Source organism: Plasmodium coatneyi, chromosome 10 (genome assembly GCF_001680005.1).
Source record: "Plasmodium coatneyi strain Hackeri chromosome 10, complete sequence".
NCBI lineage: Eukaryota > Apicomplexa > Aconoidasida > Haemosporida > Plasmodiidae > Plasmodium > Plasmodium coatneyi.
In genome coordinates, this window is record NC_033565.1 from 571568 (window position 1) to 586757 (window position 15190).

The 15190-nt window shown below is 38.8% G+C and overlaps 2 protein-coding genes across 2 annotated transcripts; one reads left to right on the forward strand and one right to left on the reverse strand.

Moving 5' to 3' along the window:
* Positions 1-996: 996 nt before the first annotated feature.
* On the forward strand, positions 997-2726 carry PCOAH_00029300 (Mitochondrial processing peptidase alpha subunit; the record flags this gene model as incomplete). Its single annotated transcript, XM_020059732.1, has 2 exons — positions 997-1375; positions 1501-2726. 2 exons carry the CDS (start codon positions 997-999, stop codon positions 2724-2726), a joined length of 1605 nt encoding a protein of 534 aa, XP_019915490.1.
* A 1281-nt stretch (positions 2727-4007) lies between these two features.
* On the reverse strand, positions 4008-8402 carry PCOAH_00029310 (Multidrug resistance protein; the record flags this gene model as incomplete). The annotated part of the gene is made up of 1 exon (XM_020059733.1): positions 4008-8402. The coding sequence occupies one exon, from the start codon at positions 8400-8402 to the stop codon at positions 4008-4010; it is 4395 nt and encodes a 1464-aa protein (XP_019915241.1).
* Between the last annotated feature and the right edge of the window lie 6788 nt (positions 8403-15190).

Genomic DNA, 15190 nt, shown 5'->3' on the forward strand with positions numbered 1-15190 from the left:
CCTACAGTACGCAGTTGACCAATGTTAAGCCATGTCAGAAACGCTATGACGTGAAATGACCAGGTGGTAGGTGCGATTTATATTTTCCCCGAATGGCATTGATCTGCGAAACTGAGTGGTGCAACGGGATGGGCAAGCTGTTCAGCTGAGCACAACAAAATATATTTTTCCCCAAGCACATATGGGCGGTGGGCACGAACACATAAACGTACGCATAATTTATATATGCACATGTACATATACCAATTTACGTATGCGTGCCGCGATGTGGAGTGTTAACCTTGCATACATCTCGCTGCTGACTTTTTTTTTTTTTTTATTTTATTACCGCTTTGCTTTTCTCCGTTAAAATAGTACACCCATTTTTCTTCCAAAAAATGGTGAAATGGAATGCTTATCTGTGCCGCTTTGCGTAAAGAAACAACCCTTTTTCAGAATGTGATTAAACATGTAATGCGCAAAGAAGAAGAGCAGAGTTATGCTTAACGCTCCTCGCTGTTAAGGAGATATGTACCCCAAATTTGTGAATTTCCTTCCCCCCCCTTTTTTTTTCTATATAAGCCTATCGTTCATTTATTACGATCTGTGCTCAATTAAATAGGTAAAGAAGTACGAAAGAAGAAGGAAGGGGAAAAAAAAAGAACAAAACGCGCATTCAATTTATGCATTTTTTTAGAAAAAGAAAGCAATATATTTTCAGTCAATTCCTCGCCTCATTATTATTGTTTAAAGTGTACATTTTTATGTCCCTCGGAAAGGGTCATTACCATTGCCACTGTTTGGAGACTGAGTACATGTGAACATGCCGGCAAAGGCGCACACAAGCTATAGTTGCACACATGTGTGAGTAGCCTCTTATGGGCCAACAAACACATATCCGCTTATCCGTGTAACGACAGAAGCGCCTCTTGTTCCCACCTCCTAACTATATTGCCACACCAGTTGGGGCTGAACCCTCCGTTTCTTTTCACCTCTCTTAAAAAATCATACACAAAAATGAACGCAAATGTACAAAAGTTCAAAATAGTTCTCGGTAGGAACAAACCGGGGAAACAACTATTCAGCAGTGAAGCCCTAAAGCTGAAGAGAAATCCCAACTTAGAAAAGTTATACTCAGGGGAAAAACAAAATTTGGCAAAAGTAACATTCAAGAAGGAGAAAATTGAAGACATCATTAAGGAGGTGAAATTTGATTACTACTATTTTAATGAAGGGAAGAAAAACATCTATAAAGACATCCCCCTTAACATTGCTGTAATAAAGGAGTCGGAGTTGCCTGCCTTCAAGCAGGTGGACGAGAAGTTACATTTCTCAGTTTTGGAAAATGACCTCAGGATTATTTCCACCAATAGGAATAACAGCGTTTGTTCAATAGGTAAGAGAGGCCCCTGAGCGGGGCTCAGCGCATAACAACGCATAACAGCGCCTATCCTGGTTTAACCATTCTTTACACTGCCTAATGTACCATACCACCTCCTATGACCAATTTTTCCCCCGCAGGGCTGTATGTGAAGTGCGGGTCCAGGTACGAAGAAATAAACGACCAGGTGAACGAGCAGGGCATGAGCGTGATGCTGGAAAACATGGCCTTCCACAGCACAGCGCACCTATCCCACCTGAGGACGATAAAATCGCTGGAAAAAATAGGAGCGAACGTAAGCTGCAACGCGTTTCGTGAGCACATAGTGTACACCTGCGAATGCTTGAAGGAGTACCTACCCGTAGTGACAAACCTACTAATCGGAAACGTTTTATTTCCGCGCTTTTTATCGTGGGAAATGAAAAATAATGTAAATAGACTCAACACCATGCGAGCTAAGTTATTTGAAAACAACGAACTGTACATAACTGAATTACTGCATAACACCGCATGGTACAATAACACCTTAGGGAATAAGCTGTATGTGTGTGAATCCAGTGTAGAGAATTACACTGCCAATAATTTAAGAAATTTTATGCTCAAGCATTTTTCTCCAAAAAATATGACCCTAGTTGGTGTCAATGTAGACCACGACGAATTAACCAAATGGACATCCAGAGCTTTTCAAGACTATGTGTCCATACCGTATACAAACCAGAAGGAAGTGACTCCAAAATATACTGGTGGGTTTGTAAGCGTAGAAGATAAAAATGTTAAAAAGACCAACATTGCTATAGCGTATGAAACGAAAGGTGGTTGGAAAACATCTGATATGATTACCTTAACCGTGTTGCAAACCCTCATGGGTGGGGGCGGCTCTTTCTCTACCGGAGGACCAGGAAAAGGAATGTATTCTAGACTATTCCTAAATGTTCTGAACAATTATAATTTCATAGAATCTTGTATGGCCTTTAGTACACAGCATTCAGATACGGGTTTGTTTGGACTCTACTTCACCGGTGAACCAGCCAACACGATGGACATAATAAATGCCATGGCTTTGGAGTTTCAAAAAATGAATAAAGTTACCGATGAAGAGTTGAATAGAGCAAAGAAAAGTCTGAAAAGTTTTATGTGGATGAGCTTAGAGTATAAGTCCATATTAATGGAAGACTTGGCTAGACAAATGATGATTCTAAATCGTGTTCTCTCCGGAAAACAGCTATGTGACGCTATAGATGCAGTAACCAAGGAAGACATAAACCGGATCGTAGGCCACTTTTTGAAAACCAAGCCAACGGTTGTTGTGTATGGCAACATTAACCATTCTCCTCACTACGACGAGATATGCAAAATTTTGGGCTAAAATGGTTGTCCTGGACTAACCTCGCCTTTTTCTTTTTTTTTTATTTTTTTCTTTTTACTTTTTAGTACTTCCCCATGGGGGGTATATACATATTTTTGCTCCATGCAAAGATGTAAACACAGACGGTTTTGTTGCCCGCATGAATATGTACATGCACGAAGTGTGCTCACGGGATGCCCATATAAAGGCGTGTGGGGTTTGTACCCACACCGCCCGTGCAGCGACCCTTTAAAGGCACCAACCTGAAACATCAAATATGCTTTAATGAGAACATTAAAAAGTGCCATTCTGGGATATAACTACTTTCCCAGGAAGTGGAATTACCCATTTGGCACATCTTTTTTTTTACCCTTTCTTTTTCACCCACCCTGAAATGGTATAACATCGTAAAATTAATAAGCAGAAGGGAAAAGAACGCATATTTTTAACATTAAACGCTCAAATTGGTTCTCCCCGGGGGGAGTGCGATGGTGCAAATTTTGTTTTCGATGAAGGGAAAGTTTTTTTCCTCTTCGTGATTACAAGGAAGACAGCTCACAAACTGCATGTGTGCTAAATGATTCGCTTAATAACTAGGGCAAAAAGCTAACCCATGCGGGCGGTTAAATAGGTTTACTACGTTAAGGGGTGTTAGCTCGCCCTTGGTCCACGATCATGCGCTGTAGCGGAAAAGCTTATCTCCTTCCGATACAGTAATTTTTTTTTTTTCGCAAAGTGGTCCAAAAAGTAGTGTGTACAAAATTATTGTATATTGGCTAATTCCCAAAGTTGAAAAAAAATTCAGTTAAACAAGCATATACATTAAAAAAAAATGGGAAAAAAAATATATAAATATAGGTGCACACGTACACATGTGCACGTTTTATTATACAAATGCACGTGGCGCCTCCACTCATATGCTCATCATATGCGAAAAATATTTTTTACACACAAAAAAGGGGAATTGGTTCCTGAAAACACATCATCAATAAGCTACGTTAACAATTCAAAGGTTTCGTTCGTAGTCGTGGGCGCAGCTTTTTTTTTTTTTTATAAACAATTGTATGTACATTTTTTACCCCGGGATGTAGAACCCCGTGCTCCTGATCACGCATGAGCGCATTATGCCCATGCAGAGCAGAGCACGCCTCGCCTTCGTATTTGCTCTCGGTATTTTTTCATTTGCACAGAGCATTTTTTTTCTGTTGCACTTCCTAGCCGTTAGCGGAATGTTGCGCAGGGGTACGGCGCAGAGTGGGTCCATATCATTATACAAGCAGAAGGTGCTCCCCTTCTGGACCTTTACTTAGCCAACTTGACGTACTTCTTATAAATGCCGTCCTGTATAGACAGGAGCTCCTCATGCGTTCCCTGGGCCTGTACAAAGGAGCCAGTTCGATCTGGGTTGTTAAAAACGACAATTTTATCGGATCTCTTAATAGAGGCAATTCTGTGTGCAATGGTAATAATTGTTCTGTCCGCTTTATCCTTAATATCAACGATGGTCTTCTCAATCAGCTTCTCTGAATTGGAGTCCAGAGAAGAGGTTGCTTCGTCTAACAGAAGAATTTTGGGTTCTCTCAATAACGCCCTTGCAATGGCAATCCTCTGTTTCTGTCCACCTGATAAACTTTTTCCATAGGGTCCCACGTTCGTATCATACTGGTTTGGCAAAGATTCAATAAATTCATCAATCGCAGCAAATTTACAAGCACGTTTTACATCCTCCCTAGTAGCGTCTTCTTTGCCGAATTTGATGTTTTCATAAATGGACATATTAAAGAGTATGGGTTCTTGGCTGACGATGGAGAATAAATTTCTTAAGTCCTTCAAATTGTAATCGCATATGTCTACCCCATCTAGTAGTATCTTTCCACTGTTCTTAAACACGGCACCGTTTTGTCCATCTAAATGCTCCTTCGATGAACTGAATTCGTTTACATTTTTCATTCCCACGTTTTGTTCCTCGTCGCCTTGTTCGTTTTGCTCGTTCATCATCTCACCAGTGTGATCATTTTTAAAAACAATGTGGTGGTCATTTTTCAAATCGTAGAATCTCATCAGTAGGCTCATTACCGTAGATTTTCCACTACCGGTTTCGCCAACAATAGCTGTCGTTTTTTTGCTATCACAGGAGAAGGTCAAGTCTTTGTAAATGGGGACATTTGGTCTGGACATGTATCTAAAATTGACATCCATGATTTCTATTTTTCCATTTATGTCATTACTGTTCTTAATTCTAATGCCTCCATTATCTCGAACGTCGATATTGGACTTCCTCATAATTAAGGGGTAGTATTTTTCGAAGGACAATTTTGCATTTTCTGAATCTCCCTTTAGGGACATCAACTTTCCGGCGTAACTACCGGTGAACAAAAAGGTAAACAGGGATTTCATAAAATCGTCCACTTCTATTGTACCTCTACTAATTAGGAAGGAACCAAACCAGTAGGCAAAACTGTTAATGAAGAGCTGGGCACTTTGACTAAAACCCCACAGCATAGAATTGACTAGCGTTTTTCTCTTTTGTCCTTTATTCGAATAATCAATAGACTTCTCAATCAGCGTACAGAAATAATCCTCCAACCCGTAAATAATAACCGTGTTCATATTGTAAAACGCCTCTTGGATCAGGAAACTGGGATCCTTAAATATTTCATCATCACTGTTGTATACGAAGATGGTGCCTGGTTGGTTGACTCGCTTCTTCTCTACATCCTTGTTGGCTGACAATCTTGCTCTAATAGCAAACACTCTCATAAAAATGAAGTACGTTCCGGTCAGCACAGCAGCCACGATTGGACAGAAATAAAACGACATAACCATACTAACGAGGAAGAGAACTATAAAGTGCGTAAAAATGACTATGTTATTTACTAAACCAGTTTTCAACAAATGAACATCCCGATTAATGTGTGATGACAACAATCCTGGGGCATGTTTGTCCTGATCAAAGAAGCTAATTTCTTGGTACAGAATATTCTCGAACAGTCGATGTTTCATGGTTTTCTCCACCTTCTCTCCTATCACGTTGTTGTAGTAATTTTTCAGCGTCTCCGAAATGAACATGGCAATGGCGATGCCTAAGATGTAGAGGGAGTACTTATTCGAGTTCGCCTCCAGGTTTGCAAAATCGAACAGCGTGGACACATACTTAGCATACAAAAGAGCAAACATTGGGTATAACCCTCCGGCTACGATAATACTTAACGCTATAATGACGACGTCCTTTTTGTACGAAAATATTTCTCTGTACACCATGCGGAGGTTGTTTGGCGCTTTGGGTTTTCTCTTAAACAGGTTTCTCAAAAAGGCAAATCTTCCTCCGGCATTTTTGTTACCCGTATTTGCATCATTCATCTTATTACTCTTCTTGCCTGATGCACTTTCATCTCCATTTTTTCCATTGCCGTTCATTTCGTCTGGGTCGTAACCTCGTTCAGAATCCTTATAAACGCTGCTCTTCATATCTGAGTCCTTGTCATTATCGTTGTTACCAGAACTTTTGGAGGACACCTTCTGATTATTAATCATGGTGTAGTAAATTCCGTTTTTGTTCTTCATGAGTGAGTCATGTGTGCCCTGTTCGATGATGTAACTTCCTGCGTTGGACATTTTGTCGTTTTGGTTCTTGTCACCTTTTTTTGCATTTTTCTTATTGCTTTCTTTGTTGTCCTTTGTTGGGTCTTCGCCGATTATATCTACATCTACAGTGGAACTGTTTCCGCCTTCTCTGTTGGAGAGGACAAAAATGGTGTTGGCATATCTGATGGTACTCAACCTATGGGCGATAATGATGGTAATTCTGTTTTCGTTTCCTTTCAAATTATTTATCGTTTTCTGTACTAGGTATTCGGATTTGTTGTCTAAGGATGATGTGGCTTCATCGAGGATGAGAATTTTGGGGTTCCTAATAATAGCTCTAGCGATGGAGATTCTCTGTTTCTGTCCACCTGACAATTTTGATGCATTAGAACCGACCAGCGTTTCATACTTATCTGGAAGAGCGGACACAAAATCGTGGATTAGCACTTTCTTCGAAACACTAACAACTTCGGAATCTTCAATCGTATCGTAGTTCTTGCTCACTTGTAACAGTTCAGTCGAGTCGGTCGTTTTCATCATGTCGTTTAGATCCCCTGCGCATTGGGCTTTGCAGCTGTTTCGCTTCTTAGCACCATTTTGAGAAGCAAAACCATCTTCATCCAATTGGTCAGATAAATATTCCAAATCTTTCAAACTGTACAAACTATACTTGATGTTGTTCTTAATCGAGTTGCTAAAGAGAAGTGGGTCTTGGCTAACAACCCCTATTTTGGATCTCCACCATTTGAGGTTTATGTCTTTCAAATTATGCGAATCGTTAATAATGATATCTCCCTCAGTTGGGTCATACAATCTTTCTATTAACTTCAGGATGGTTGACTTTCCGCAACCTGACTCTCCAACAAATGCATATGTTTTTCCTTCCGTCAGGGTAAAATTAAGATCCTTGTAAATTTCTACATCCTTTCTAGTATCATAATGAAAACGTACATTCTTGAATTGGATTTTTTTAATGTCCTTTAATTTCTTTCCATCATTGTTATTTTCAACGAGAGGCTTTCTATTAATAATTTCGTACAGACTGTTCGTAGCTTCCAACGATTTCATATATTCCGTTATGTTTGGCAAAACGATGGTCAGCATAAACATACTGATGAGTACTCCCAACAGGATGGAGATGACTGAGCCTCCATGGAAGTCATTGCTAGGTTGGTCGTTGCTCAAATCGGAAATGATAATTCTCGTTCCGTACCAAAAACCAAAAGCGTAAGATGCTAAAATGAGCCCATTAATCATACCAATGTGTAAAGACTCCATTAAATTTGCCTTCAACATGTACTTACTGTACAGCTTCTCTGAAAGGTTAAATTTTTTCAATATAGTATTCTCACCACAATAACTCACAACTGTTCGAATGCCAACTAATGCTTCTTCGATGATGGACATGGTGTTGTTATTATACAGGAGAGACGTTTTCTTATTAACCTTCGCCTTCTTATTGCAAATAACACCGCAGATATATATCAGGGGGAATACACACGTTACGCAGAGAGTCAGTCTGGCGTTCTTAAAAAGGGACCAAAAATATAGACCTAAGAATGCACTTGCGTACGTAAATATGGTAATAAACTTCGTCCCTATCCCTGCATTCACTTGTTCTAAGTAAAAGTCCAAGTCCGATGTCAATTTTGAGCCGGGGTTATTATCATGAAATTGACCATCCTGATAAAATACACTTTTCAAAAATTCTATCTTCAGCGTCTTCAAAATTTTGGTCGTTACGATATCCATGCAGAAGCTCGAAATGAAGGACAGAACAAACTGGAAAATACCAATCAGCACGAGGGAAAATATAATATCATTTACATTTTCTCCTAAGTTCATATTCTTCATAATGACCCCAAAAACTGACACGAAGAAGGGCAAGGAGCCCCCTGATATAGTGGCGCACACGAAGGATACGCCTAACAGCTTCCTATGACTTGGCGGCAAACATTTGAACGGTAGAAAGAAGGGAATTTTCTGGGTCTTTATCTTCTTATACAATTCGAAGGTACCCTTCTTGTTCAATTCCTTTTCCACTTCATCTTTAATACTCAGGTTTTTACTCCGGCTACTATCGTCTATTGATTGCCTTTGATCCTTTTTCATTTTCGATGGTTAGCACAGCGGGTGGAGAGGCATAAACGCACTAACGGGCGGACGAGATACAAAACAAGCGGTGCCACAATTATAACGGTACGCTGTCAGGGAGCTGGCTCGTAAGAAATTATCACACGTGCGGCACGTTTTTCATGCGAATACACGATACACACAGCGACGTGCGGGAGAGGGACTTACAAGAATGCACAGTCCGTGTGCACATATCACATTTATAGCATCGGGACGGCTACGGAACAATGTCCCCGAAATTGTCAAACGGAGAGGAGTTACGGGAAAGGGAGAGAGGGCGGAACAAAAAGGCACAGGACGTACGTCACGGAGCCCGACGTAAAAGCGTTCTGTTCACAATGCATAAGTGTACACAACGCATCTCACGTGCACTTCGTGCGATACAACACTAGCCAGCTAAATCCATATACACACAAAAATGCGATATGAACAGGCACAAAAAACAATTAAGCTATTCGGATAAAGAAGTAGAACATATAAAAGCTCTACATGTGATCATTGGAAAAAAGAAAAAAAAAAAAAACTTACAATATAAAATTTTTTATCGATGCAATGTCGTAAACATTTGTACCTAACTGTTTCATCAAAGTGGTATCATTCAAAAACGACGGCTGCCTATCATTCATAACTTTTATTTTAACAAAATAAATGTTTATCGAAAATAAAATTACCGCTGCATAATAATATATTCATAAAAGGCAAGTACAAAAATGACAAAAATGGAAAAATGTATTAAAGAAAAATAAAAAAGATAAAAGGAAAAAACAAAGAATACATATATGCATAATTTATACTAATTAAAAAACATTTTTTTCGTATATATTTTTTCGCGGCTTCAAAATATGCATTCTCAAAAAAAATTTACTTAAGTATAAAAAAACATCAGGATTAAAAAAAACAAGTACAGCATTTTTTTTTTTTTTATAGGGAGTTGGAGCATTTAAAATTAGCAGGTTTTTTTTTTCTTTCTCTTCTTGTTATCTAGATCTATCTTTGCGTATTTGTCAATTGCATTTACTATTGTTTGCCGTTTTTGCGTTTTTCCTACTTGTATATGCACGTATGTATATAGCATTATACATATATGTATATACATGTAATACCTTTTTTTTTACTTGTTCATTTCTGCACTATTTTTTTTCTTCGTACATGTATACTATTGCCAATTTTTGTACAACCTTTTCAAACAATTCAATGTGCTTATTTTGATGCGTCCTATAAACCCCCTGCATATATTTTTGCTAAACGGTATAAGGAGATTCTATAAAAATGATCACGCAAATTTTTTTTTTTTTAAACCGTTATGAATTTGTTTAGTATTTTTTTTTTGCCGCTGCGCATTGTTGAAGAAGGCCCACTTATAACATAGGAAAGTTATGGCAGTATAGAATCCTTGAACAAAACGGGGCTCCTTCCCCTTCCGATGCCCGCGATGGGGTAAGCCCAATGCGATTTTCACTCTACTGAACTATATTATACTGAACTGTACTGTGCCGAACTGAACGCATATGACACGTATTGCCTGCCACGCCACATGCACTCGGAAGTGCTGAATACCTAGTTATGTACAACTTTACGCATATAATTTTTGAGGCGCCCCCCCCCCAAAAAAAAAAAAAAAAGTAACACAACGCCTATCATCGATAGATAAGTCGGGAAGTGCATATATGGATATATTAAATATGCGCACTATTATGTACCCTTAACCCCTTCAACCTGGTAGAAAAATTTTGAGAATATTTTGAAGCCACGTCTCGATGGCGAACGAAAAATGCAACCATATTAAATGCGCTTACCAATCCAGTGCATGTAAAAAGCGATTGATTTGTGGCACCACTAAATAAATTGCGCGCCATCCGCTGGTGCTATTATCCAGTTCGCCCATGTCCACCCGGTGCGGCGACAAAAGAACGAACTAGAAATGCCCATAGGAAAACAACCCCAAGTTATAGTGGATGCGCAAGCACCTACATATTATATATGTAATATATATATGTATATATGTTGTGAAGGCGTTCCATACGGATGTGGATATGCACAGATAACGCACGCCACTAATCCATGCACAATTGCATTTAGCCATGCACGCAGTTTTTATGGGGACTACTGACCCTATGCAATTTCTTCCGTTACTAAAATGAGCCATTCTCATGTTAATTTTTTTTTCGCACATGGGGCATTAAAATAATCCACTGTAGGCATACGTTTCGATTAAAAAAAAAAAAAGGAGGAGGATGCATGGTGGAAATGTGCAGGTGAATAGCCTGCCTGTTGAGCACACCGCGGACAGGAAGCTACGCCTTAAGTTTTACACGTTTTATTAAATGAGTCACAGGGGCTCCATCTAGCCATTTCTTCAACTTCTTCCATACTGTTCGACTTTTCGCACTTTTATATTTTTTTCTTTTCTTTTTTTTTTTCCCCCCCTTTTTTTTCTTCTTCCTTTCTTTCTCTTTTTTCCTTTTTTTTTTTTTTTTTTTTTTTTTTTCTTAATTTTTTTCTTCCCCACTGAAGCGTTTTCCAATTTTTCAACCGCTTTACCACCCCACACCCGCATCGGGCAATGGTCATAGTAAATTTTACAGCTCATTAAAGAGGGAGGGAGCCTATCAAAAGTGGGGTAGCGACGAAATTTGCGTGGGCCGCGCAGGGTAAATTCCGTAATATAGAGGTTCGTTAATTATATTCGCGTGTGCAAGTGACCCATGTACGCCCCTTTGCATTTTTTTCTTTTTTTCTTTTTTGTTTCTTATGAAAGAAATGCTCATTCTAAATAATATATCATTTAGGTAAAAAAAGTAGTGTGCATGATTAATGTAAAGTAGATATACAGAACTTCTTTGAATTGAGAAGGGAGCAGTATGATGAGTGTGTTGCTTGTTAACAAGAAAAAAAGAATTAATCATGGAATTTTGACTTTTTAGATTTTTAAATTTTTGTACGATTCTATACACACATATATAAGTATTAAGGAAATAACATGAAACATGAACAGAATAAAGTAATGGGCAGATCAAGTACTTATAATTGAAACCTTGACACCTTCTATTATATATTAGTAATATAATGGAAATGCTTAAAGTGAGTGTTAATTTGGGACGACGTGAGTTCACGGTAGTATAAAATAGCACTCTACTTAAAATTAAACGGTATATAAGCAGCTTCATTGCATGATAAGGATGTTATAAGTGTGTAAATGATAATGTATATACATATGTGTAAGAATTTACATTAAACATTAATAAAGAATACACATATGGAATAATTGAGCCGCACAGTAGTAGTAAAGTGCGTAAGGAAGGAAACATTCCCTTTCTAGATGTTCCATATACGATGTGTCACATTCCACACACAAATGTGTGTCACATGCGATGTTTTACATGTTTTGATAAGCAATATTCTTTCTTTTCCTTTGTTGCGCACGCTCTGTTTCTCTTGCATACCTTGTTGCATACGGGATAGAATATTCTGTGCCATCTATTATTGAACCTTGTGTGGAATATTCTGTTGAGACTAATGTTGAATTGTTTTCTGTTGAAGTGTCCCCTGCGTATGTGTCAAAATTATGCCTCTTGGATTTTTCTCTTTTTCTATTTCTACTACGGCTATTGATTCCAAAGTAGTTACTTATTCCAGAAGGTAGGAGATTATACTAAGAAACATTGTAAGGGAGGTGGGGGAAGAAAATGTGTCTAAGGAGGGAAGGAAGGAACCTTGTCCTAAAGAAGGAAGAGTCTAAGGAAGCAGGATGGAAAGGAGGGTCTATGGAGGAGGAAAGAAAGGGGTCTAAGGAAGAAAGAGAATGAAATGCCTAGGAAGGTTTAAGGAAGGTTGTTCGGGGTGGTAGGTGGAAAGAAGATTGTTAGGTGGTTGGGTGGTAGGTGGAAAGAAGATTGTTAGGTGGTTGGGTGGTAGGTGGAAGGAAGGTTGTTAGGTGGTTGGTGGTAGGTGGAAAGAAGATTGTTAGGTGGTTGGGTGGTAGGTGGAAAGAAGATTGTTAGGTGGTTGGGTGGTAGGTGGAAGGAAGGTTGTTAGGTGGTTGGTGGTAGGTGGAAAGAAGATTGTTAGGTGGTTGGGTGGTAGGTGGAAGGAAGGTTGTTAGGTGGTTGGTGGTAGGTGGGTTGTTAGGTGGTGTGGTGGTAGGTGGGTTGTTAGGTGGTGTGGTGGTAGGTGGGTTGTTAGGTGGTGTGGTGGTAGGTGGGTTGTTAGGTGGTGTGGTGGTAGGTGGGTTGTTAGGTGGTGTGGTGGTAGGTGGGTTGTTAGGTGGTGTGGTGGTAGGTGGGTTGTTAGGTGGTGTGGTGGTAGGTGGGTTGTTAGGTGGTGTGGTGGTAGGTGGGTTGTTAGGTGGTGTGGTGGTAGGTGGGTTGTTAGGTGGTGTGGTGGTAGGTGGGTTGTTAGGTGGTGTGGTGGTAGGTGGGTTGTTAGGTAGTTGATGGTAGGGTGGACGGAAGGTTGTTATGGTGGTGAAATGAAGGGTCCAAGGAGGAATGTTTGTTACGTATATGTATAGTGCACATATATATAGTCCACAGTGTAAAGTTTATTCTCTCGCTATATATATATATATTGTTGTTTTATATATTTGTATTGTTGTTCTATATATATAAAAAGAAGAAAAGAATGGATATTGCTTGTGTATATATATATTAATTATTATTTATTATTAATATTTTCCTAATTGTGATAATAACTGCAATTGTACCTTGTATAGAAGGAATACGATTGTGGGTAATCCTATTGCGGTGACCAATGAACCAGACACAGCAGTGGCTACTGATTTGTCCTTAGCATGCTGTTGCTGCTGTATCTTAGCTTCCTGTTGTGCAAGTATTGACTTACACGTTGAATCCAGTAGTTCCTGAGGGTCGTGATTTATATACGTGCTGTTAAATTCTAAGCAGTATTCATATATACTACTGGCCCCGCAGTTATCCTGTACATTCTTGAAAGCTTCAGCAGCTCTCTGCACGCGCTGGCAATATTCGACCCTATCAGGTGTATTACTATCTTCTACCTTCCCCTTTATAGCGTCATAATCATGGTAATAGTCGAATACTACTTTTCCATTCTTGAAGAGGCTCCAGCTAATTTCCTTATTATATTTAAGAGGACACATACCTTCCACATTACCCATATACAGTGCAGAAAAAATTTTATTCATGAATGAATGGAATGAACTATTCTTCATGGTGTCCGGTAACATGTCCCCTAGCCAGAAATAAAAGAATTTACAACGATCATCCTTATTGGATAAATTGCTTATTGTCATTTTAGGTGCATAAGAATAGGCTCCTAGAATTGGATCTACTTTATCCTCATCATCTGTCAGCATTTCCAAAATCTCCCTTCTCCTTGTGTCTGCGTGTGCCTCCGTGCAGGAGTAAGGAGCCATATTCAGCTTATTATAGATTTTTTCTGAAGGTAATCCTTCTGAACTTGACATTCGGCTATCTGTCATTGATGCAAGGCATGATGTGCTTACTTTGTTACATGTAAATTCTATTTTTTCCCCACCCTCTTTATTTTTTTCATATTTTGTTTTGAATTTTTTACAATAAGTGGTGTGCTGATCCTTATTGTTGCAATTTTCCCACATATTATGATAGGCTGTAACAGTGTCACTTAAGTAAGTGCAGTAATCTGCATCACAAGATCTTCTGTTGCCGTCTTCTTCCCGAAGTTGCTTTTCCAGATCTCCATAATTCAGGTGGTAGGTATATACTTTTTCCCTCTCCTTGAAGGTGTCCTTGTTAATATTATCCGTGTATATAATACAACAACCATCCTCCATGGAGCCGCTCTTAAGGGCATCATAAATTTTATGCATATAATCTGAGAATGTACTTTTGACCCCAAAGTCATTGATTAATGCATCTCCTATCCAATAATACAAAACATTACAATAGTCATTATTTGGTGAATTTTCCCTTTCCTTGGCTGATGCATAAGAGTATGCATTCAAAATAGCTCCCACACGCTCGTCCACATACTTTTCCGTACCTATTGCTCCCTTTATTTGTCCGACACGGTCATCCCTACCATTATCATTTTTTGGAGCATTCGTCAATTCTGAATATATTTTTCCGTAAGGTAAACTATCCCAATGGGACCCCTATAGGTGTAGTGAGCGGCGGAAAATATGTACAAACGGGATTTATACATATGCTGCCAGTAAACTGTCGTGTATATGGTATTCATATTTTCATGTTGAATAGTAACTCACCTGCAGTGGTATTGCTTCCGGTCTCATTATCCGCATACACACTTCTTTATACAGTAAATTTAAGTCAGAAATTGTTTCCCCTTATACGTGATCACATTCAAAATTAAGGGTGGCGTAAAAATTCCGTTTGCTCGGTAATTATAAATAGCGAGCACATACCAAACTTCTATCGTTCCCTTTATATACATTGTTTAATTTTCAAGTGATAGTGCACATATACATGTGCTCAATCATAATGTGCATAATTAAGGTATAAATGTAGGAAGGAAATGAGGAAAAAGAGTAACACAATAAGAAAGAAGACCTCAATTCTCCATACAATTCCTATTCTATCAATGTACTACATTACTGGATGGTAATCAATTACCACAGAAACTTGTACTCTCATGTAAATGCTCACATTATTATGTATATAGGGGACGATTGGCGCAATTCCTCCTCCCTAATTAAAAATTTCAATATATATACTCCTAATTTCTGCACTACTGTCATTTATGTGTACTATTAAAAATTTATTAACAAAGTACTGTAGAGTTCACATGGA